This window comes from Thamnophis sirtalis, unplaced genomic scaffold (assembly GCF_051295495.1).
Source record: "Thamnophis sirtalis isolate CommonGarterSnake01/CBP01778 unplaced genomic scaffold, rThaSir2_p1.2 scaffold_3, whole genome shotgun sequence".
In the NCBI taxonomy this organism is placed as follows: domain Eukaryota; kingdom Metazoa; phylum Chordata; class Lepidosauria; order Squamata; family Natricidae; genus Thamnophis; species Thamnophis sirtalis.
In genome coordinates, this window is record NW_028261383.1 from 78,680,853 (window position 1) to 78,707,448 (window position 26,596).

At 37.9% G+C, this 26,596-nt stretch overlaps 1 protein-coding gene across 1 annotated transcript in view; it reads left to right on the forward strand.

Moving 5' to 3' along the window:
- The window catches only part of GNAI2 (G protein subunit alpha i2), a 115,991-nt gene that overhangs the window by 29,482 nt on the left and 59,913 nt on the right, over window positions 1-26,596 (forward strand). Inside the window, exons 2-3 of the mRNA XM_087709265.1 lie at window positions 23,131-23,173; window positions 26,193-26,334. Coding sequence (XP_087565391.1) covers window positions 23,131-23,173; window positions 26,193-26,334 — 185 coding nt within the window. The remainder of the gene's footprint in view (window positions 1-23,130; window positions 23,174-26,192; window positions 26,335-26,596) is intronic.

Below are 26,596 nucleotides of genomic sequence, written 5' to 3' on the forward strand. Positions count from 1 at the left end.
TCTCAATCTATCTATGTTATGCATTTGATGTATATAATGTATACGTATGTATGTATGAAATAATTAATGCAATCTTGCCCTCCCAACTGCAATTAAAAACCTTTAGATTTTCCCCTTTATTTTAAACTACACAAGAGAATAAAAAATCAGGAAGGGCTCTCCCTTCCGCGCTGTATGGCTAGCTTCCAGGTTATTGTTACATTAAAAAAAAAAAGATACTATTTATTACTTTCCAGAGATTTGGACAGTGATCAGCTAGAATTTGTAATTGCTCTATGTAATGCTGGAAAAAATGCAAAAAACTTTTGGACTGTCGCTATATTCTATAGCTAGAAGCAATTTAGTAATGTTAAACACAGATCAGATGTTATAACACTCAGTAATAATTGTCCTAGAATTGGTAGGCATATTTGAACACCATAATCTAATCCAAAAAAACCATTGGCAATATATTCATAACAGAATACAGTAGTCATGTGTTTCTCCTGATGAAGTGGACAAGGCCATGGGAGCGGTGAGTGCCTCCACTTGTATACTGGACCCGTGTCCCTCCTGGCTGGTCTCGACCAGCAGGGAGGTGACACTCGGCTGGATCCAGACGATTGTGAACACCTCTCTCTGGGAGGGAATCTTCCCACCCCTCCCAAAGGATGCGGTGGTGAGACCCCTCCTGAAGAAATCGTCTTTGGACCCAGCCACCTTGAGCAACTATCGTCCAGTCTCCAACCTTCCCATTGTAGGGAAGGTTGTTGAGAAAGTGGTGGCCTCGCAACTCCGAAGGTCCTTGGATGAAGCCGATTATCTAGACTCTTTTCAGTCGGGTTTCAGGCCTGGTTACAGCACGGAAACTGCTTTGGTCATGCTGATCAATGATCTCTGGCGGGCCAGGGATAGGGGTCACCCTATCTATCCTTGTGCTTCTTGACCTCTCAGCGGCCTTCGATACCATCGACCATGGTATCCTTCTGCGACAGTTGCGAGAGGTGGGGGTGGGAGGCACCGTTTTGCGGTGGTTCTCCTCCTACCTCTCGGACAGGTCGCAGTCGGTGTTGGTCGGAGGGCAGAGATCGACCCCAAGGCCCCTCAAGTATGGGGTGCCGCAGGGTTCGGTCCTGTCCCCCCTCCTATTTAACATCTACATGAAGCCGCTGGGTGAGATCATACGCCGGCACGGGATTAAGTATCACCAATATGCAGACGATACGCAGCTGTATCTGTCTGCCCCGTGCCAACTCAGCGAAGCAGTAGAAGTGATGTGCCAGTGCCTGGAGGCTGTTAGAGTCTGGATGGGAGCAAACAAGTTGGCACTCAATCCAGACAAGACCGAGCGGCTTCTGATGTTCCCTCCCAAAGATTGTCCAACTGTTCCATCTCTCAGGCTGGAGGGCGAAATTATACGCCCCTCAGAGAGGGTTCGCAATTTGGGAGTCCTCCTGGACCCACAGCTGACTCTAGAACACCATCTGTCGGCTGTGACCAGGGGGACCTTTGCCCAGGTTCGCCTGGTGCACCAATTGCGACCCTACCTGGATCGGGAGGCCCTTCAGACAGTCACTCACGCCCTTGTGACCCCAAGACTGGATTATTGTAATGCGCTCTACATGGGGCTGCCCTTGAAGAGTGTTCGAAGACTCCAATTAGTCCAGAATGCAGCCGCGCGCGCGATTGTGGATGCACCAAGGTACACCCATGTTACACCTATCCTCCGCGAGCTGCACTGGCTACCTATTAGTCTCCGAATCCGCTTCAAGGTGCTGGTCGCTACCTATAAAGCCCTACATGGCATCGGACCTGGGTACCTGAGAGACTGCCTCCTGCCGATTACCTCTCTCAGACCAATTAGATCGCACAGGTTGGGTCTCCTCCGGATTCCATCTGCCAGCCAATGTCGGCTGGCGATTCCCCGGGGGAGAGCCTTCTCTGTTGCAGCTCCGGCCCTCTGGAACGAGCTCCCTGTTGAGATCCGGATCCTTACTACCCTCCCGGCCTTCCGCAAAGCCACCAAGTCCTGGCTGTTCCAGCAGGCTGGGGGGAGCTGAGAAGCATCTACCTCCATAGAAATTGTGAATGTTGGTTTTGTTTTTAATATGTTGTCTTTGTCTTGTTCCCCCCTTTCCCTTGTCTTTTGTGAGCCGCCCGGAGTCCTCCGGGAGTGGGCGGCATACAAGACAAATAAATAAATAAATAAATAAATAAATAAATAAATAAATAAATAAATGTGGCAGACATACTAGGAATCAGTATAGTATTAGGGACAACATAGTGAATTGAATCGTGCTAAATTAGGTTTAAAAATATGTTTAGCCATTATATTCCTGGGCAGTTTTGGCTGCTCCATGACATATCCCTTATAAGTCTAAATTAAAAATAAATGAATACCTTGCTTTGCAAGATGGCTGTAAGGAAATCAAGCTCACCAAATATATGCTGTCTCACGCTTCTTGAAAAATGATGAAATATAGGCATGAGGGATAAATAATCACTGTATAATACTCAGCTATTTAGAACAGAATCCTTGATTAGTTATGCTTGCTTACATTTTTAAATGGCTAATCAAAATGCAATAAATACTGGATGTAGCTAAGAAATCAAGCAGTTGCTGCATTCTGTTACTTTATATACCTTGTGTAGTTACGTTTGTGTCTTTCTATTTACCTTTGCATGCATCATGAACCAATTTGTACAGTGTCATTCAGCATCCCTTTGTGTAGTTCTGTGCTTCTCCTTCTCCCCTTTTGTAATTGCTCCCTTAGTTTATGGCTGGTTTGAAGATTCTAATAGCTAAATGCAGCTGTATTTCTGTTATAGATAAAACATGCTTGGCAACTATATATTTAAACTTCTTTGTAATGTTAATAGACCTAATTCAGTCCACAATTGAATTTCTTCTTCACCACTGTTATTTGCCATTGGACCAGTTGATACCAATTTTAGGTACACATTTGAAACCATACAACCAGTTGCTTAGAAAGAAAATTAAAATGTTAACATTTGAGTTTAGAAATCACAAGAAAGCTTTGTTGCACTAAACGGCAAGATACTGCTTATGTCCCATGGCCTTCAAATGGCATTTCATTGGTGGAGATGTGTGGTCTTAGAATTTGGTGTCAGCTAAGCTGCTAAAGGAAAGAACACATGCTGCTATGGCTATAACTGTCTCCATTAACACACAGAGGACAATTTTAAAAGGAGGAATGGCTGAGGAAAATTTGAATCTGAGTCAAATCAGAGTCTTTGAGTTCTTAATTGAAATTGAAATTGAAAATGGCTTTAGAGCTACTTTTGATATCTCGTGTCGCCAATTTCTAATACAATACAGATTTGTGGATATTGCTTTTGCTAAACTATTCAGAGTGAATTCTTCGAAATCTGAGTTGTGGAACATCAGCAATTTTGAGCACATGACTGTTAAGCAGCATGTGAGGAGTGCTGTCTTACAGAGGCAGTCTCCTCTGTAATTGCTTGACAAAAAAGAATGTGCTGTACTGTTTTCAGTAGCAAGATGTACCAGATACGTTTTATTTTAGTCTTCATGGATGATTAGCATAGATGCTTTATCACAAAGGAAAGAAATAGACCATGCTTATTGAATACAACAAAGGGCAACTATGTGAGTCTCAATCCTCATGAAACGCACAGGAATATTCTGCTGGTGTTTTTCTAATCTGCTGATACCTGATTAAAAAAAATCTCCCTCATCCATTTCAGATTTGTTTTTGTTTTATTTTTCTCCCAAGGGCTCCTACCCAGGCCCGTTGCCCTGATTAGGATGTGACTGACTTAATGACTTTGGAATGTTGAGCTTCCAGCTTTTGAGTTAAACGGTCTCAGTTTTTGCATCATGGTGTGGAGTACATTAGTTCCAAAAATGAGAGGAAACAGGCTATGGGAGCTTTCTCCTTATGGAAAAACAACGGATAAAGAACAGAGAGCTGTGTTTCAACATTGAGAAAGGCTGTTTTAACAATTTTTGCTCTGATGCTAGATTTAGCAATGAATAAATGCAGCATCGTTGAATTCCAGATGTTTCTGTTTAGAGTAAAACATAGGCCATTGGCATGTAATACAATTCACTGAAAGATAAGCATTGCCCTGTAGAAAATAAAATTATTTTTTTACACTTTGAAGGGCAGCTGGGCAGTTTACTTGTGACTCTCTCAATGTTGTAGGATAAATATGAAAACTTTGGCCCAAAACTCCCTCTTTCCCTCCCTGCCTAACAATAACATACTTACAGTTAAATGATTTTAATGTTGCTGACTTGATTTTGTAGGGATACTTCCATGGTCCCTTTTAAATATTTGTCTCTAAGTGTAAGAACTATTTTTAAACAATTTAGGGACTGCTTATAGTAGATAAACTTGTCCTGAGTCACCACCAGTCCCAATGAAATCCTTTAACTTCAGGACCTCAAAGTGTGATGATAATCCCACGCACGTATAACCGATTCCTGCTTTCCTCCAACTCCCAGACATTGATATGGAAAGGATGAAGGGGAGCTGAGGTTGTGATAGCTTGTGAATGTAAGAACATATGTCAGCACAATCAGTAACTGTGATTGAATTGGATGAATGCCTGAAGGGCTAGTGTGTTTCACATACATTACTTTTCTAGGACATGAATATTTGCACATACTATTCCATCTTCTTATAGCTGCCTACTAGATTAAATAGTATTTTTTTAGTTACACATTTAATGCAATAACATTTAATTGAATTTCTTTTGCAAACTTTCTTTTTATGACTATAAATCTTACATTAGCAATTCGGTATAAATGCTTTAAAAATGAAAACATAGAAACTTGTGATCTGTATAAAATAAACCTGGATACAAATAGTTGTCACTTACCAACTGCCTTTTTAAATGACTGTTCAAAGTTATGATACTGTTACTGTCACATGATTTGCCACTTAGCTATTGCAGTGCTTAGTGATGGAGTTGCTGCTCCCAGTTGTGGTTACTTATATGATTGGATGGAGCATAACAGATGTAAACATGGAATCTGTGGATAGAACTTCCTTCCTTCCTTCCTTCCTTCCTTCCTTCCTTCCTTCCTTCCTTCCTTCCTTCCTTCCTTCCTTCCTTCCTTCCTTCTCCCTCCCTCCCTCCCTCCCTCCCTCCCTCCCTCCCTCCCTGGTAACTTCACCTGGTTGTACTTTTCAATTCCTATGTGGCTTTCTTTAATTCCAGAAGTATACAAATATGTCAATTAGTTCCAATGCTCTTGCATCTGAAGTAGGTATAGGAAACACACAGTAGTTTCTTTGCATAATTAAGGGTCCTATCTTCTCTATTCTTCTCTTCCATTATCTCCCTCCTTCTCTATACTTGTTTCAAAACTAATCCAGGATTAGCTCCTACCATTTTGGCTGTTATATTTGTAAGTATTTAATAAATGTACAAATGTACAAATTTGCATTGATGAACTTATTTTGTGATAGGTGAACTATCTTCAGTTAATCTTCAGTTCTCTGGGGAACTCTTCCACCCTTCTCTTTGTGGAGTTGTGGAAAGGAAGCTCTAGTACTGACATTTGTTCACCAAGTAAGCATATGACTTAGAGTCCTTTTGCTGTTAATATTATCTCTATGAGGTGTTTTCATTACAGAGATAAGCAAGTTTAATCTGTAGAACAGTGGTGATAAGGAAACCATAGCACTTGGAAAACTATGTTCACATATAAATGACAAAAATAGAACCTTGTCTTCTGAAGACTGATTTTGCACGTTATCCAATAAAATATAATTAACTATCATGACAGTATACAGGATAAAGTGTTCTGTAAGAGATGCATTGATATAATGGTGTTGGAATATCCAGAATAATTTCTGCAATCTGAAGAAATGCATTAATTCTGCAACGTATGGAAGAAGACTCAGTCATAATAATGTATCAATGAGATGATAGTTAAAGGTGGTATGACAATACATTCTGAAAAGTTACCAATAATTTAAACTCTTAGCAAATCTGCATTCTGTTCTGACTGCTAAAAGAAAACAGCTTGGCCCCCTTTTTAAAAATCTGAAATAGCCAGAGAACACCATATATACATATTCACCAGAAAGTTAATATTTTTATGTGTATCTGTATAAAATACCAATCCGTTTGTGCAGTTGTATCAGCTAATAATTTGTAATATATCATTGGTTGAAGAAATAATAATCTCTTTTGCTGTTTGCAAGAGTTTTGTGGCAGGGCAGGAGCAATTCTTAGTTTGCTAATGATTAGATGAATAGTCAATAAAATGCTTATGTGTAAAAAAAATCCACTTTTTTTTGCGATTTTCTGGTCATTCGCTGTAATAATTTCAATTATTACCGTTATTATATCTTAATTCCTTTGTTCCTCATCATCCTGCACTTTCATGTGATTTCTCAGTTAATACTATATTTAGATGGTACATATACTGATATTCTATAAATTTAAAGCTTTTAAGGATATAAGAAGGATGTAGGTAGTTTAAAAGTATTGGGCAGTTACAGTAAATGCTTATAGAAATCTACTGTGTTTTTTTTTTTAAAAAAAATCAGAATATTTTAAATATAGTTTATATTCAAGGCACAAAAAGGGAAGTTCTTTTCTTAAAAATCTCCAGGGCTGGAAAAGCTTTATATATACTTTCTACTATTGTACAGATCTTGCTGTCAGGAATTTCAATATGGAATGTCCTTGATCTACAACCAGTTATTTAACGATAATGGATTTGCTTAGTTACCACCTAGTTACCACTTCATTGTTTAATGGCTATTGCAAAAAAGGTAATGAAATCAGGCATGGTCATATGGTGTCTTGCTTAATGGCTAGCACAATTTAGGAGCATAATTATCATATAATAATCATTATGTTCTTACGTCAAGGACTACTTGTAGAATTATATGGCTTACAGTCCAAATATTTTGCTGGTAGATAGCATTGTAGCTATCAGAAATTTTATTTAAACATAAGAGGTGAGAATTGACAAGGACTGCCAAAAGAGCATTGTGGGAGATTGGGGTAACATTTAATTGATAATATTGCTGAAATTTGTTCCAATCTTATATGTTTTCCTACTTGGCATTGAATGTATGCACTATCTGCTCCTTTCCGAAGCCTGATATGTGTCTGTTGATTAAATCATGGAGACTAGTAATGCTTTCTTAGAGGAAGGTTAAAACCACTTGTCTTAAAGAGATAGCATGCCCATTCCTGAAAAGAAGTCTCAGTCAGTATCCAGTCTTCCCTTTCTGAGGATGGTTAGGAAAACTCTTCTTTGGAGGAAGCAGATTATCTGGAACCTTTTAAGCCAAGGCTCCCCCTGGAAACAAATCATGTCTTCTCTGCTCATGGTCAACTACGTGAGAGTGCAGCAGTGAGCCTGGGGAAAAAACCTCGCTTGTCATGGCAAACATAAATCCCCAAATCAGCTTTGATCCCAAGATTGGAAGTTAAGATCACCTAGTACTAAAAATCTGAGTGAATTTATCACAACTGGCTCAAGGTTGACTCAACCTTCCATCCTTCCGAGGTGGGTAAAATAAGGATCCAGATTATTGGGGGCAATAGGCTATAAACCACCTAGAGAGGGCTGTAAAGCACTGAGGTATATAAGTGCTATTACTGTAATAGGATTTAGCAGCTGAGAGACCATTCTGGGGGACATTTCATTAGTCCCTTGTCATAGACAGATCACATTCTCAGGGTGTTGGCCTTAAATAGAACCACTGACAACTATCTGCAAGGATGAAGATCTGATTAAGAAGGTCTGCCCCATCGGGTGCATTTAGAATATTCTTGGTGCTGTTTGGGGTTTGTTGGGGTACCCAACAATACTTTTTTTTAAAAGGGAAAGTAGTTCTGTTAAAAATCTGGTTAGTCTTTGGAACTCTGTATTCTAAAGAGGTCTGTGTAGAACAGGGAGGTCAAACTCAAGGCTCACGGGACTGGTGGGGTGCTTAGATCTGGCCCATGGGGCCGCCCTGGCCTCTGCTAGTGAAAATGGAGCTTGAGAGTCCATTTTCTCTGGTAGAGTGCTGGGGCCGCCACAGGCAACCGTGACACAAGTTACATCTAACTGGCCACGCCCACCCGGGCCATGCCAACCCGGGCCCCCTGAAGCCAAACACAACCCTGATGCAGGTTTACCAACCCTGAAGTATTATTGGTGGAAAACCAGAGGTGAATATGATTGGACTTGGATGCAAGCTCAAGATCGAGAGTTATCTGTGGCAATAAGGACAGAAAAGCAAAATCACTTCTGCGTTCTTATTCTCTCTGTGGAACTTCACCCAGATACAGGTAGTTTTTACTTGCAATCATTCATTTAGTAACTGATCGAAATTACAATGGCACTGAAAATGTGACATGATCACTTTTTCACTCATGCAGCCAGTGCAGCATCCTTACGGTAATGCGATCAAAATTTGAACTCCTGGCAACTGGCTTGTGTATGATGGTTGTAGCGTCCCGGGTTTGTGAATGTGATCACCTTTTGTGACCTGAAAAGCAAAATCAGTGGGGAAGCCAGATTCACTTAACAACCATGTTACTAACTTAACAACTACTGTGATTCACTTAACAGCCGTGAGGTCATAAAATGGGGGAAACTCACTTAATGACTGTCTTGCTTAACAACAGAAACTAGGCTTAGTTGTGGTGATTAGTCGAGGACTACCTGTGTTGGCTATTTAAAGTATTCCAGATCCTTTTAGAAAGCTAGAACAAATTAATATAAGCTATGATTGCCTGGCTAAACATATTTTGAATACTTTTATTTGCTTAAAGTCTGAAGTCAAGTGGACAAAATATCTTGAAATGATACAGGTTAACTTCATGGTATTATTTGGTAGGTTTTGGTCCCTTTTGATCTTGAGGAACAAACCTTGAATAGACCTTGTTTCTCAAGGACCAGAACAGACCTTGTGAACAATGTTTTCTATGACTTTAGCTTTGTCACTTGTGGCCTAGATTCCTACATTTTTTGCTTGATAAACAACTAGGGAAGGGATATAGACATATTAAATTTTAACATTACATTTTAAACATTTACATTTTAAATATTATATTATGGTATTGTATTATTTTTATTATAATATATGCTGCAGACTTCCTAGAATCTGTTTGTGCAGATAGGTATGTAAAATAAATAATTGTACAATACCATTACATGTTTTTTTCTTTTTCTAACTATAATGCACGTGTGAATCTTTTTGCAATATATACATTTACAAGAATGGTTAAAACTCTCCTCTTGTCATGCTAGTGTCACATACTAGTTACTTACTAATTATTATAGGATTGCAAACAATACATATGTGTAGTCAGTTGTTAAAAAAGTAATATTCAGTATTTCTAAAATGTCATTGTACTTTTTCTTTTTTCCATTTTAAACAACTGCCTGTATTTTGTCAGTGTAATTTCAATGTATCTTTTCTCCTTTGTAATTCTCTTGGTATATCGCAAGAAGCCTTGCTATTAAACATTTGGAATCTATTTTAGAGCAATACAAGATAATTTTTAAATGCTGAATGTTAACTTGCTGCTTAACCACAACTAATAGGTTAAAGCTGATATATAACGGAGTTGGTATTCTGTTTCTACAAACTGTAACACACAAAATGTTGTGTTCTGTATATACTATATGGTAGCTTCCCTCAAAGGTCAAAGAAGGACCTGAGAACGCTCCAATAGATTTAGTCATAATTTAAGATGCGAGGGAATTTAATCTGCTCTGAGACTGATCAGGAGTTTTCTTAAAGTTATTTATTTCTGCAGCAAGATTTTTAGAGAATGAGTTTGAGTCATGCAATATTCTTGTACACAGGCTTACTCTATAGACACTCTTTTTTATCAGGTTGTATCAATATTAGCTTACAGAGTTTGACTAAATTCAGCCCTAGGTGCTGCTTATCTGTCTCTTATTTTTTTCCCTCAGTATAACTCATCACAATATGATTTGTGATGTTTGAAGCTAACTAGCAGCTATCTAAGTGAAGCCTAGTTTTCTAAGGAAGATATGGCATTTACTGCTGATTGATAGACTTAATTATAGGTGTGATGGCTATCGTAGTAACATTGTTTCTTCATCATGGATTATAGGCAGCATTATGTTGAACAATTATTTTGCTTTATTAAACCATAGAAGACCTAACCTTCTGGAACATAGAACCTTTAAAATGGATCGTTCTGAAGCATGTGCCCCAGTAGCCCTTCTCTTTTTACCAATATTATTGCTGTAAAACAGCAAAAATCCACGTAAGCTGCAAAAAAGGTATGCTAATGCAAATTCCTGTTCCAAGACTCTACTCTAAAATTCATTAATAATGAAGGGTCCTCAAGGGAAATTACAAGCTTGAAATCATACAATGCCAGTAGAGAAAAACAATGCACAATAAATGCCGTGGCCTGATTAACTTATACTACTAGAGCAGCTGTTGCTCTTCAAAATCACTTGTAACCATCACAAACCTCTGTTGCCTGTATCCTAAATTTTATTTCAGGAAGTATTCAAGAAGATTTTGCCATCCATCTGTTTCCAGTACCTCCCCAGCTCAAATTAATATTACAACACACTACATTAGTAATAAAAGTCTAAAAGTAAAGCACATATTGTTGCTTTAAACAGGTGGAGCCTACTAGTTCTGTCTTAGGGTCACTCCATATTGCAGCAGGGCAGAACTTGTAGGCAAGGAAATGACATAGTTGAGGTATATAAAAACTCTTTATCACATTGACTTGAAGAACCTTGTTGAGGGTTCTCTTATTTTCCAAGGACTGCCACAGTGTAACAAAGAAACATACAAAATACACCTTTGTTGTTGCCGAGTTAACATCATCTTCCTAAGCCTTGCAAATTGATGTAGTTACATAAATAAGTCTTTGATGGTTAGTCTTTATAACAAATACAATTTTTATAGTTTGTAAAGCAAGCAACCTTTGCCTCTCTCCAAAGGTTCTTTCACTAGTTTCCACTAGTTGGGATTAGGTACTGCTGCATCGTGACTGCTCCTCTTCTGGCTGTCACCAGGCCAAATTTTGTAGGCAGGATTCACACCATGGTAGGCTGCTTACTGACAGTTCACCCATAGCTCCCTTGCTTGTAATAGTTGTACATTCCAGATGTTGCTTCCTACTTCCTCCTCTGTTTGTTGTCTTCTTTCTCTTTTATATACCCAAACCTTTGTAGGCTAAAGGCCAGGGATAGATAAGGCTACCTGTGGAGGTCAACATCTTTCTAAAAACACCAGAATGTGGTTCAGGCAGGTAGACACCTGCAACACCAGGGTGAATAAATTGTGAGACGGGGAAATGAGTGGATGAGTCCATTTCCTCTCAAGTTTCTGGGGCTGTAAATGTTTACTGCCTTTTGAGAGGAGAGCCTATGTTTGGAGAAATGGGGGTAGGGAGCATTTTTGCCTGGCTGCAGCTGCATTTCCAAACTACAGATAGCAACCACACCTTTCTTCCTGCACAGTCCAGCTGACAGTCTGCCAATTTACCAGTTCTTGCTGATGTGTTTGGATGACCAGGATTGTGTGGGAAAACTGTTATTACTGAAAACCATGAGTTAGCTGTGGTAGTTTCTAATGTGGCACTTCATTATTCCAGACTTCTTGCCTTAGGGACTTAGTTCCATACCAAAGTTGCACAATCAGGAATGGCTGAGGATTGCATACCTGTGATGCTACGCATGGACTTGTCTCAACTGATATCTGGTACAGGAAGCAGGAAACTTTACATTTGGTATTCAGTTTGGTTGGTGCTTGTGATCTTAAGAGTGCAGGAACTTTCTGCAACTTCATTGTCACAAGCAAATCATTGGTCAGATTTTGACTGGTAACTTCTGATACTTCTGTTGAGATGATAGATTGATAAAAATGGTCCAACCTAGGTGCCTTAATGGAACTGGATAGTCTTCTGAATTTATTTAGAAACAGTCCCATTTTATCTATGTAAAATTTGGAAATTGTTGAAATGGTTGATACTATTACACCTGAGTGCCTCATTCCAAATAACAGAGTTCAGTACTCATTGTTTAGTTTACCAGAAGATGGGCAATGGGTTAGATATTTTCATGAACATTATTTGGAATATAGAATGGGGGTCTTTCAGTTCTTTCTGAGATTGATGCAATGAAGAAAATCATTCTTTTCTGCCATTGTATCTTCCTCAAATTGGCCTCTGATGTTGTTTATGCTTTCTCCATCAAGATATTGGGATGAGCCAGCCCTGAAAAAAGTCACAGAGAGCATTTCTCATTATTCTTTGTCAAATAAGTTTGATCTGATTCACTTCAGTGTTATCTTTGATATTGGGAAGCACCATTTGAAAATCGCCTGTCGGATTCCTATGGATTTTTTAAAATCTTACTGAGCATGCAAATAAATGAGCTGCTACTTGTTTACTTGACCTTTGACATTTCTGGGATAAAATCAGATTCGGACTGGCCTGGCCCTGTGAACATTTCCTTCTTGAGTACATATTTCTAACTATCTTTAGAAAACAATTATGCAACAGAAGTCCACCACATGGCCCAAAATCCAGTTTCATAGCCAGTTGTAACTGTTTCATTAGATTAAGGGCAATTAAGAAGGGGATCAGTCTCAGATATAATAGCACTTAGACTTACATATATCCCATTTCACAGTGCTTTACAGCTCTTTCTAAGCAGTTTTCAGAGTCAGCATATTGCCCCCAACAATTTGGGTTCCCATTTTACCAGCCTTGGAAGTACGGAAGGCTGAGTCAACTTTGAGCTTGGTGAGATTTGAACTGCCAAAATTCAGGCAGCCAAATTGCAAGCAGTCACCACTGCAACATCACAGTGCATTGTATGAAAAAAAAAACAGGTTTGATTACTTTGGTAAACCACCTATCTAAAAACTAGATATGGGGAGTATGACTCTACTAGAACTCTAGTACTTCATAGCAGCTTTGGACATTTGTGTCTTGAAGGAACTATTTTGCAGACTATGTTAAAGACTGTTTTTTAACATAGCGTTCTTCGGGATTCTGTCTTGTCTCTTAATTGGTAACGTGTGAAAAACTGCTAAGGGATCATTAATGTCGTGATGATACAAGGTTTATTGTTTTTTTTTCTTAAAATTTTGTGGAATGAATCTGTATTCTTCATTGTTGTGTCACCTTGATTATGAACACGACTGAATTTAATTTTAAGCTAAAATTAATACAAGAACAAGTATTGGCAAAGAAAGAGCTGAAATCTCTATTATAGATAATAGAGATTCCCTAATATTTGGGAATTTCAGCTGCTGATCAGTAGAAACACAGGGTTTGTACTGAAAGTTCTATACTGGATGCCAGTTGCCTATTAGTCATATTTATGGAATTGGCAGTAAACAAATTTCTCAACTCTGCTACTTGGATTAATGGAAGAGATATTTCTGAATATTTCCTTGTTGACAGAAGCTTGCCTATTGTAGCAAAGGGAATTTTCTTATGTTGCTCAGACGTTGTGGAATACAAAATGTCAAGACAGCAATTGATTTTCATGTTGTTGGTAAAATAAATATTTTGCACAGGTTTTTCTTTAATATTGTATTTTTATCTGATTTTTGTTGTAATCAAATGTTTTAAGAACCAGGTTGTAAATCCAGTAATAAATACATTTAAGCTTTCGATATTCCCATGTGTATAATACAAAGGCCATGATGATGTACCTGTAACTATTGTATCGGGAGAGTCAGTAGGCATTAAGATCACTTGCTGTTTGTCAATCAATAATGCAGTGCAACATGATTAGGAGAATGTTAAAAAAATTACCTGCACTGGATGTGGGATATGCTAGGTAAAACACTGGTTACCTACCATATTTTTCGGAGTATAAGACACACTGGAGTATAAGATGCACCAAGCCTTTGAAGAGAGAAATTAAAAAAAAGTTTTTGAACTCTGCAAACACCCCAAAAATGGCCTGTTTTTCGCAAAAATGGCTCTATTCTCCCTCCCCAAAGGCATTAATAGCATTTAGGGGGCTTGCAAAGTGCTCTTGAGGGGGGCAAAAACAAGCAAAAAAGTAGCCCCTTTTTCGCGAAAACTGCCCCATTTTTCGTAAAAAAGGGGGGGGCATGGATAGCCTTTAGGAAGCTTATAGAGTGCTCCTGGGGACCGGGGGTGTGGTGTGAGCAAAAAATAGGTTGTTTTCTGCTCATTTCTGCCCTCCCCAGCCCACAGGAACTCTCTAAAAGCTTCCTAGGGGCTATGCACAGCCATTTTGGTGAAGGGGGTGGGGTTTGGGGAGGCAAAAAATGCTGTATTCAGTGTATAAGATGCATCCAGATTTTCAGCCTCTTTTTTGAGAGAAAAGGGTACGTCTTATACTCTGAAAAATATGGTATGTTTTTAATGAAATTTTATACAGGTAGTCTTTAGTTTTACTTTTACTGTGCTGTACTATACTGTACTTTACTTTATTGTCATTGCACCTTGCATAAAAAAAATTAAATGCCATCTTTGACTTAAACCACTCAAGGGTTATGACAGATATCTCCAAAAGGTATTTATGACCTAGTTTCAAAGTTATAGTCATTGCATTGCCCTCGCCATTGTTTCCCCTTATGAATGACTGCAGGGATTCTGTAGCACACACACATACACACACCCAATTTATCACCCCCACTTGTCTACCCCCAAGCCTCAGCTTGTACCTGTCTGGCCACCCCAAGTTCCTTCCAAGGCCTCCTCGGCCTCTTGGGATTTAGGCTTTCTTGCGTGTCTGAGTAGCTGGCTTGGGAGCAGGTCATGGCCTGGGGAAATTCTGAAGGTCGGGGGGAGGTCCTTTGGGGGCCGGATGTGAAATAGGCTTTGACCTACAGGCTGTAACTTCTTATTTGTGCCAATCACTTCTGCTTTAGGCTTTCTCGCATGACTACGTAACTGGTTTGGGAGCAGTCCGAGGCTTGGGGATGAGGGACAGAGAGTAGGCACCAGGGTGATGGACAACAGGTGGACCTCCAAGAGCCTCCCCCACCCCGAGACACCCCATGCTCCACTTTCAATCTGCATGTTCGCTTAACAATTATATTGGGAAGAGCTGGGATATGGGGGGGGGGGTTGTTAAAATATTTCATTTAACAACTGTTGCAACATATACCATAATAGAGAAACTCCATTACATTTGAAAGTTGAAGATTATCCATACTAACAAAAAAGAGTATCCATCTTAACTCTTTCAATTCAAGGAATGATCGTAATATGATTGCAATATTCCAGTATTGATATTGCTTATTTCGGTTGGGATTGCAGTTAAGCAACAATTAATTAAACAATTGTTTAATTAATGTTGCAGTTGTTGAAGATCAGATAAATAAAATACTATTTTCATACGAGTAGGCTTTATTGTGTTTTGCACTGAACTGCTAGGATGACAATTTTTTTCTAGATAGTCATGGGGTGTTTGCTCATGGTCTGTAACCAATTGTTATTATACAGTGAGATGAACAGTTCGTGGTAAAGCAAAAAATATTACTGTAGAAGATTAGACAATCCATGACCCATTGTCATTATTTCAAATATATTTCCTTACCAGATTCCTCAATGCCTTCAGCAGTGGCAGAACTTCTAATACTGCCTTCGCTGGAAAAGTTCTTAAACGTTCAGGGAGATATTTTCAGAGATATGCCTGCCTTGGAAACAGCTGGCCTTGAACTGAACAACAGTCAAACATGAGTTGATCACAGAAAATAGCTTTTGACATTTGTATAATGTAATAAGCTGTTTTGTAATAATTTTTATTTAATAAAATGTTTTATAAAATCTGCAAAATTTCAATTCCATGAAAGTCATGGATTCTATATTTTATACACGTTCTGTAAATTATCCTTTGAGATGGTTTGGGTCAGAAACTGTTGCTTTATGATGTACCATTTCACCCAGTTAAAGGTTACAGACACGACAGTTTTAATAATATATAGATTGGCCTGTGTACCCCATTTTCCAAATACTGTCCTATATCTGATTTTATTTTTAATTCTGTCCCCTGAAGTTTCATGATTTTTTCTCTGTTTCCTGTTAATGCAGTAGTGGCAGCTGCAAATGACTGGAAGTCATGAAATTTACAAAAGGAACTGTCAGCTTATCGTCTGTTTAAATCAGTGATGTAAACTGTAATTGATTTTTCTACACTGCACATTTTTCTGCATAAAAATACTAAAATAGTTTTCTCTGATTATAAATTATGTGGTTCAATTTATTGTAGTAATTTTTAATAAGAATATTCTTAAAACATTATGTTCTAATAACAGTAAATATTATTTAAGAAGTATATTTCTAATTTGGACATACATTTTTATTTATAACTATGTGTAAGTCAAGAGACTTGGAATGCCAGTGTTGGGTACAGTTAAAAGGTTCTTTATTTTTTTAGTGTTGAGTGCCTTGCAACTTCCAAGTCTTTGCCAATACAGGACAAGAATGAATCAAAGAGTTGGAAGGGACTTGGTGTTTCATATTCAACCCCTTCTCAGGGCAAAAATCCAAATCACTAATCCTTGACAGATAACTGTCTAGCTTTTGCATGAACAAGCCCAGTATAGTTCACTTTTTCTGTGAATGAACACACACACCAGAGTTCATAAAACTAGTCCGAAAGAACATTGTATAATTTGCATTTACAGGGCTTTTGCATATTAGTAACACAGATGCATTAAATGCTGTAGTATACCTTAACCCTTTGCATTAAAGTAATCTCTTTGAGTTGAATTTTGGCATCCATATATTTTTGAGGACAACAATGCAGAATTAGTTCTTTTTGCCAAAAACCAGATCTGTCCATTAATATTATTTATACTCTCAAGGTTCTTTGCCTTTTCCAAGTTCTGATTTATAACTGTGGGTTAATTAGATCTTCTTACCAGACTTTCATCTTGTCCTGTTCCTGCTCAGTAACTTTGTCTGGAAGGCAGCTTCTTGTGCAGCCATGTTGCCATGCCGCCGCCCCGACTCCGATTCAGAGAGCAAATCTCCAACCTACTAGGGACCTGTTAAACTCCCTCTGGGTCTGATGAGACGCTGCCTCTTCTTCACCTCCCCCCAGTGGGGTTCTGATCCAAAAAGACTAAAAGAAAGAATTGAGAAGATCACAAAAAATCAAGATCTGAAAATTGAAGTTGAAAGATTATGGCATAAACCAGCCCTTGAAGTCCCAGTAGTTATCAGCACACTGGGTGCTATACCCAAAAAATCTTGGGCACTTAGAAAATCTGCACATTGAGAAAATTTCTATTGGTCAATTGCAAAACTTTTAAGGATGTCCAGCAATTTACAGGGAAAACATCTGGAATAGGAAGTAGTTATTGATGTTCAAGATGTGCCATAATCAGTTGTCACAAATGAAGAAATTGGTAATTTAAAATTTCTCTGGGAGAACCCTTCTTTGAAAGAGATTGGGGTTAAATTATGATAGATTTTCTTCCACTTAGATTAAACTTCTGTTAACTCCTGCTTTGACCAGTTGGGTAACCTTTCAGCAAAACGATTTAAAAAAAAGATCTTTCTTCCTAAAGGCTTGAAATACAGAGCTTAACAGATGCTGTGCCAACCCAAAAATCATTGTTAAAAGATGGGTGGTTTGGCTAAATAAATAAACACATTCTGTGCATATAGATTACTTATCGACAATATTAGACTTGGAAGGGTTTGTTTTAAAAACTGCAGAAGAAAGCTTTGCATTGTTGTTGTGAAAATTACACTTACAGGGATCAGGCTTGCCACAATTGAGACTTTTCATGCAAATGATCTGTCTGCTTTCACGCAAATATCCTTTGATTTTGCATACATATTGTTAATGCTCTTTAGGTTGTCAGAGGAGAGATTAATGGTATAGTGCCGGTTTGGCATGATTTGTTTAGCTTAAATAATCTGTGGCCTCTGCTTATTATAATGTTATGAAAGTTATTGGTGTAGTTTAAAAACATACAACCATGAGTCCATTTAGAGGTAGTTTCCAAGATTTCAATCCCAATTATGACCACAACTGGGATTGAAATCTTGGTTGTTGAGCTAAGTGTTAGTTAAGTGAGATGCCCATGTGGGTGATTCACTCACTGATTGCAATTTAATTGCAGTCCTTGAGCAGACAGAGTGAAAGGGCTGCCCTTTGTGAACTGAGATCTCTCAGCTGAGATTCCCTCCTGGCAGGCAACCCTTGGCGAGTGAAATGTCTGTCTTCCAGGATGAAATCTCAGCTCTGCATACACTTGGAGAGTCCTTCCTGATAGACAGCCTTTCAAGAACAACAGGGATGGAAACAGAACAAGGAATAGGTCAACAAGGATGCAGTGAGAGAATGATTTTAGGCTCAGTCTGTGCTTGGTTTTTGGCTGCTGAAGTTCAGACAGGCATGGAGGTTGGGTTCCTTCTCTCTTTGTCTCTGTGAGAGCTCTGTGGGAATGAGGAGAGGGGGACTTTTGCCTCCATGCCTGCTTGGAAATACAAGCATGCCTCCAGCTTGGAATCTTTCTCTTTAAGAAGATTTAGAGCCAGTTGTAAGTTGAGGACTACCTGTAACTACTGTGTTTCCTGAAAATAAGACAGGGTCTTATTTTCTTTTGACCCCCCGAAATAAGCACTTGGCCTTGTTTTCAGGGAGGTCTTATTATTTTTGAGGTGGAGGAGGCGGTGTGTGTGGTCACCTCATGACTGCTGCTGTGTTGCAATATTTTTGGGAGGGCTTATTTTCGGTTTCGGTGGAGAGCTTATTTTAGTGCATGCGCTCAAAAGCCCGATTGGGCTTATTATCCGGCGAGGTCTTATTTTCAGGAAGACAGGGTGGGTTCTAATACTGCAAAGTTATTCAGATTGTTAAAAAGCTGTCTAAAGAATAGTCTGCCAGCTTCTTCAACATGGAAGTATATTAAGATTTTTCTTGGATAATTATTAAATCAAAAACAAAGACAACTCAATTTCTTCTTACCAAACTTTATAAAAGACTTTTGTCATAGGTAGAGATGGATGGCCTTATGTCACATTTATAAAATAATCAGAATGATCAGAATACTATGTGTTTCAGCCATTTTCAAATGTAAAATATTAATTTGGTGGGAGTCATAACAGTCCTTGAGGAAGACATAATGGAATATGTATATTTTCTTATCACAGTTCATCTGGTAATACTACTTTAGAAAATAACTATGTTACCAGATGGGTCACACAGCAATGATGAAAATGAACCGAATATGGAAAAGCAAGGACATCAGCTTGGCAACCAAATATAGGTTAGTCTGCTCTATTGTGTTCCCCATAGCTACCTATGATTGTGAAAGCAAGACAAGAAGAAAATGGATTCACTTGAGCTGTGTTGCTGGAGAAGGTTCCTGTGTATTCCTTGGATAGCAAAGTTGACCAACAAGCAAGTACTGGAGCGCATAACACCAGATGTCACTAGAAGGAAAAATTACAAAACTATGTCTCACTTATTTTGGCCATGTCATGCAGGGGAATTCACTGGAGAAAGCAATTATGCTGGGAAGAGTTACTGGTAAAAGGAAACCACGCTGCCAAAGAAAACAAGAACACCATCAAAGCTGACACCAGCCAGAGCATATAACAGCTCAAGCATTGCAAAATCGGAGGATGGGGAGATGGCCCTTAGAATCACCAAGAGTCAGACACGACTTGAATGGATAACATCTTTATCAGATGATTGCTATGGATAACTAGGAAGGGATCTTTCCAGCTGGCATTAGGCAGAATAGCCTCATCTTAACATAGCTACTCTCTATGACAGATACAAATTCAGAATTAGATAGCAATACCTGATAATTAGTATTTATTTTGAATCTCTTGTAGAAACCACAGATCTGGCACACAGCACAGATTTTGTCTTAATGTTTAAAATTAAGAGAGCCAAGGGTGCTATTGAGAGAGCCTGCATGTATTCATATTTTCAAAAAATTCTGTTACCTCATTACAGTTCTTATGTATACATAACACACTAAGAGTGTTATTTTATACTTTTCAGAAACAACACTAATGTTGGGAAAATAAAGTTCACTTGAGGAAGGTTTTAAAATCTGCTTCCACTGCAATTTTTTGTGTGTAATCTCTCATTTTGTTTCAGTGAACCCAAAGCTAATCTGAACCATAAACTCCCCGCTTTTGTTTTCTCTTATGTTTTCTAGCTAGGCTGCAGCCTCTTAAGTTGCCTGAATGATTTTTCTTGGGTTTTAAGAACGTCCAACTCTAAGCCTGTTTTCAAGGCTCAGTATTAACTTCCAGAAACAATGAACACAGTATAGTTGTGCACTGATCCTTGTTACTTCATGTGCTAATGAGTACTGGAACGAATTGTCTTTAATCAACTATATTGTGTTTGGGCTTTAATTAGCAAGTATGACTGACTGAAAAGAAGTAGCTTGACTTGAATTTGGAATTAAATTAATTCCCAATGAAATTGAGAATATTTAAATTCTGCCAATTTGTCATTCTGGTTTATATGAAGGTAAATTTTTGTCAGTTTTTCCCTACTGCATGTGTCAAAATAGGAGATGTTAATTCTAGTGGAATAATTGTGGCAATTTGTTGCAAGTCCCCTTATATAACATTTCTAATAGATTCAGAAGTAATTAACAGCAACTAGATTAGATTAGCTGGATAATTTTCCTATATGAGAGGCCGGAACTGAGTGATATGTTGTGAAGCTTCAAACAGCTGGTCATCTGTAGATAACAGCTTGTAGATCTGAATTTGTTAGTGAATGTGTTAATAAGACACATAGTTAAAAAAAAATTCTGATTAGTACCATGTATCTTTGCTATGAAGCCCCTTCTTCTCTTCCAAGGAAGCTGTAATTTCACCAGACATACACATGCATTTCCTGTGCTAGAAAAATAGATCATCTTATAAAATCTTAAAATAATATACACCTAATAGAAAGATATCAGTCCAGCTACCTTCTATTCAACTGTCTATCTTAAAACTAGTAAATAGAGCCAGGTTTTCTGGTTGAGAAAAAGGAACAGTTTAAATTGGATATTTTTTTGTTTGTAGATGAAGCTTCTGGTTCTTCATAATTCCTTGGTCAAAGATAAGAAAAACAATTTTATTCAAAACTTTTGGATTTCTATACTATTTTGGGATCATTTTTTCCTTTGTGAATCTTGAGCAATGTAGGAAATTCCTCTGCCTAGTTGACTCTCAACAATTCAATAAGGAAACTGAGGATAGAAAGCCATTCAAGTTCTTTGTGCCATGGTGGTATTTGAAAATCCTCCAAAGTCTCTTGTTAATTTGTTTAAAAAATATATATAATTTGGCCAATTCTCTGCAGTGTTGTGAGTTGTCAATGTGCACAATCTACTTTTGGTGATTTTCTAATATTTCACTTAATTCAGAATAAATAATTCCAGGAAAGGAGTCCTTTTCTTTGGACTTGGGTCATTTTTTAAAAAATAATAATAATTAAGGGCTTTAGAATGGGTATGCATTCATGTTCTTTTCAATGATTACGAACCTCATTGTTGAAAGTAATGATATACTTCATATACTTTACATCACTTAACAGTATCAGTCAGTTAAAAATATAGATGTAGGTAATCCTCGATTTACAACCGGAATTGGGCCCCAAATCATGGTGATTGAGGGGAGCAGTTGTTAAGCGAGACACTGTGTGACTTTCAATGACTGCAATCCCACTTGGAGTTGTTAAGCGAAGTGCCAGGGAGAGGGCATGGGCTTGGTAGGGTGGGGAGAGGGTACTGACCTCCCACCATATCTGAGAGGCTCAGGCCCTCTCTCTATTGCACTTGGGAGAACAATGGTACCTGGTAGTGTTCTGGAAAGTTTAGAAGGCTTTTTGAGCTTTTCAGATTGCTAGTAAATGCTTTAATTCTGCCCTCCAGAGAGGAGGGGAAAGTGCTAGTAAGCGAATGTTACTTCAGTTGCTGGCTTTTACTCGCTAGCTCTTTTCCCTTCCCTCCAGAGGGATGGACTTGTTTCTCTTCACTAGCTCAGAAAAAGTATTTTTTCTGAGAAACGTATTTTTCAGAAAAAAGCTAAAAAAGAGCTAGTGAATGGAGGTGATTCTGCCCCTCTAGTGGTGAGGGCATTGATCAGCAAGCGAACACCATCTTTGCTGCTTTTTGAAAACTGACATTTGATCACTATTGCTTTCTCCTCACCTCAGAGGGGAAAAATCACCAGCACACGTTTTTGAAAGGCTGAGAAAGGCTTCCAACCTTCTGCTGGTTCCCCAATTGTCTTGCTGGGGAAGTTGGCAGAAAAATTACAAGTAGCAATTACATGATCCAGGACATTGGCAAACAGATTTCCAAGTGCCTGAAATGTGGTCATATGTTATGAAGCACTGCCATGTTTTACAAAAGCCAGAAAGTGCCAAAAAAATACCTGTTCTGAAACTATTATGACCACAAATAGTTGTTAAACAACCTGTTGTAAGTTGAGTTTTTTGCATATGTAAGTTATCTAGCTCCCCCCCTCCCTGTGGGAATAGAGGTTTGTTCAGAAAACTATCAGAACTTGAATATTGTTGGCTGAAATTCTTGTGTCAGAAGGAATTTAATTCCTGTATAATGACTTCTCACATTTCTCCTTTAGGTAGGGTTGATTTGGTAAGAATTACTAATAAATATGACAAGACCCAGAACTATTAATTCTCTTTAGACACTTGAACTGACCTGTGAAATGTCCTTTTCTGTGATTTTTTTTGGTCTTATCATCAGTGACATTTATTTCATAATGAGAAAAGAAGATAAGCCATAATATGGATTTTTCAGATATAATTGAACAGATATTGGTTAAGGGAAAAATAATCACTGGAAATAAATGACATTAATGGCATCAATGTTTGGATCAATCATCATATTTTTAGAATTAGCTTTAATTTAAAAAAATGTGGGAATGCTAGACGTCTATAGACATACTCAATTTATATTTGCAAAATATACTTATACCTTGAAAATAATCCAAGATGTTCCCAATTCAGTTTTCTTTTGGTAATGGTATTAAATAATTCAAATCTTAGATTTCTAAAATTTTGCAATGGAAAGATGTTGGTTATTACAATGAAGGAAATTACACTGTTAAATCTTACCCTTGTTCATATTTTTAACATCTTAATTTATATAGCACAACTACTAGTATTAAAGCCCATTTCTAACATTCTCTTTTTATTTATAGGTGCAGGAGAATCTGGGAAGAGCACAATTGTAAAACAGATGAAGTAAGTCTTTTTTTTTAAATTAAAAATTATTGTACTCTTCTATGCCATGTTACACATATTTTACTAAGTTTTTTCTTAAACTATATATGATGAAGCTGTATTAAAAACTCATCTGTAGGAGGACTAATTGTAATTGTGCACATAATGAATAGAGATAAACTAGGAGAGCTGTCAGATTTGTATAGTTAAGTAAATTATTTTATGATCATTTCACTTATAGTGCCGAAGGCATTATGAGAACTCTTCTAACATATAAACTGGATTACTCTAAATAGGACACCAGTTGTCTCTCTGTGTAGGTGACATTCATGGAAAAATAGCTATATTTTACTTCCCTTCTCATAAGGTAATCTTAAGAAAGCCTGTTCCCTCTGTTTGATCAGGGACACTCTTCATTTTCTTCCAGTTGTGCTTTACAGATCTTCTTTGCTGTTTCGTAACTGGAGGACCACTGAAAACCAGGGGGTCCTCTTAGATCCCTACATATAGATTGTCTACATTGGCATGATCTTATTCGAGGCCATTGTCACCTTTTTATTTCCAATGGCGACTAAAGCCTGAATTGAACCATGTACCAGAGCTCCAGGAGCAACTGTATTTTCTCTCTGAACCTAGTAGCATTCATTGGGCATACTTAAACCTTGCACTCAGTGTTCCAGCTGCTTATCAATTTAGCTAGTTACTACCTTATAGAGATAGAGCATTTACATTGCTAGGAATGGTTACAGTATTTGAGTGCTTTAAGTAAAAGAAAGGATGATCCAACAAAGCTAAATGATGGGGGATCTAGGAAATAGTTTTCCACTTAGGTATTCACTGCCAGAAGATGGCTGCCAATTAGGATGACTTTAGAAAATTAGATAAATGTTCTCTAAAATGGAGTGCTAGTTATAATTAATTTAATTTCTGTTATCCATGATGGGCTAGGTAATATTCACATTAATAACATACCTTGCTATTCTAGTTCTTTGGAAGTTTAAATGGAAAATGTTAATATCCTTGTAATGTTTAGTGTTCTTTGCAAGTTTGAGTAATTGTGCTTTATCAAAGGCAATTAAAACAATAATTTTCCTCTGGCTTTACATTCAAACAAAACACAAATCAGAACTTGTTTTTAACACTTGCGAACCATTAAGTAGTCCAGTTGTTATACCATGATCAATAAATGTTTCCATTTTTCCTTCATTTTTGAGATTTTCTGGGTTTTTTTGCTTTATAACTATGCTAAACATTTTAAAAATTAAGCCGCTGTACTGTTTTCTGCCAGAAACCAGTGGGAAATTATATTGCTGATGTTTGATGTTGTTACTGAATTTCACAAACATGATCCTGAGGGCCTCTGGGGACTGCAGAAAATATAACTGAGGGCTGATGTGAACTACGGCAGCTTTAAAGTGGAATATTCACTGTGCTATTGTACAATAGAGTGGAGTTCTCTCCACAGTTAGCTTCGTTTGACTTCAGTTTTTTACTGCACCATATTGTTATTATATCATATTACAGAGAAAAGTGATTATTGGCACCCATACATTAGAATTTAGAAACAAAAGTAAAATAGTGTTCTGAAGCAAGTATTTACCATCTTCTGAAACATACATACTGACATTGATTGATTGAATTTATAGAGCCACCCTATTCAAAAAAATACAGGTGTGTAAAATAAAACAATGACCCTTTAAATAACCACATGACAACTGAACATGACAATTGGATTTGGATTTGGATTTATTACATTTATATGCCGCCCTTTTCCCCGAAGGGGACTGTGAAGAAAGGAGACTCCACTCAATGAGATCCAAATACCAGGGATTTTAATGGCTTTTCTAAAGGCAAGCAAACCTGGGGGCCTATTGTATATTGGGTGCAATGGGTGGGAAGACCATTCCAGAAAACGGGCAGCTTCCTAAAAGACATACTTCCTAAGTGGCACGATATGACAAGGTTTGAAAGAGGGAATCTGGACCATACTCTCCCCATGGAAGCTGTAGAGCAAGCAGATGCTTTTTAAGAAGTGGTCCCACATGTAGCCTAGTATTGTGTCATGTGGGGCTTTAAAGCACATTGTATTGCATTCAGAAACTTATAGGGAGCCAGTGCTGGTTAAGTAGTAGTGTCACATGATAGTAAAATGTTGTATACCCACATTATTACAATCTGGATAACCTGAAACTTCCAAATAGTCTTTCAAAGGCAGCCCCATGTATAGATAGTCTTCAATTTACATCCATTCATGTAATGACCATTGGAAATTATGATGGCCATGGAAATGTGACTTATAAGCTACACTTAGACTTACAACTGTGACAATACACACACCCGTGATCATGTGAGTGAATTTCAGGTGCTTGGCAACCAGCTCACATTTATGACTGGTCACATCATCCTGCAGTCTTGTGATTCTGTGTTTCTAAGTCAGGGGGTATCTGTAGAATTTGTTGCAACAGACCAATGAGGAGGAGACTAAGACCTGCCAATCTAGGAATAGGCACAATTGGTATATAACATACAGTTGTGCAAAGCCCCAACAACCTCAGCTGTCCGTACTCTTTGAGTAAGAACTGTGAATACAAGTGAACCCCCAGATTCTGCACTAAGTCTTAATGGGGAAGTGTCAACACTGTTCAGAACAGTGACAACATTCCAGTTTCTGGATATGCGCAACGCAGAACCTATAACTGCTTAGTGTTGAGTTCCAATTATTAGATTGTTCTTCCCCATCCTCAGCCTCACAACCTCCACATACTGGGACAGCACCTCAACAGCTGGCAGAAATGTTCAACTGGGTATCATCAGCATATTGTTGATACTTCCTTATCCCTAGTCTCATGCACATTGCTATTGCTAATTGTAGGTCAGCTCAGGAATGGGCGAAAGCAGAAGGCAAACGTATTTCATATTAGTGACATTATATTATAGAAAAGAGACTTTAACAAAGTATTTTATATAAAATAATGTTAAATCCTTTGTAGACACGTGATATGCTGATTTTTAAAATCTTTCCTCTTCTGTTTCTTTGCAGGATTATCCATGAAGATGGATATTCAGAAGACGAATGCCGACAATACAAAGCAGTGGTTTACAGCAACACCATCCAATCCATCATGGCTATAATCAAAGCCATGGGCAACCTGCAGATTGACTTTGGGGATCCTTCTAGAGCAGTTAGTTTTCATTTTTACTTTTACCTTATTGTTTATTAACTTCCTCTGTGGGCATCACATTGTTCTTGTCTAGAATCTTGAGGAGGTATTTAGTCATCCAGTTCTGAAAAATGGTGCTTGTTTTCTGTAAACATTGTCTGCTGGATACGGAAGACTTTTTAAATAGTTGTAACTTACCTTGCACAACAGAAATTTAGAAGAGGAAACTAGTGACATTTGGTATCTTTTAAATGTATATTTTTACACAGATCACTTTTTCAGT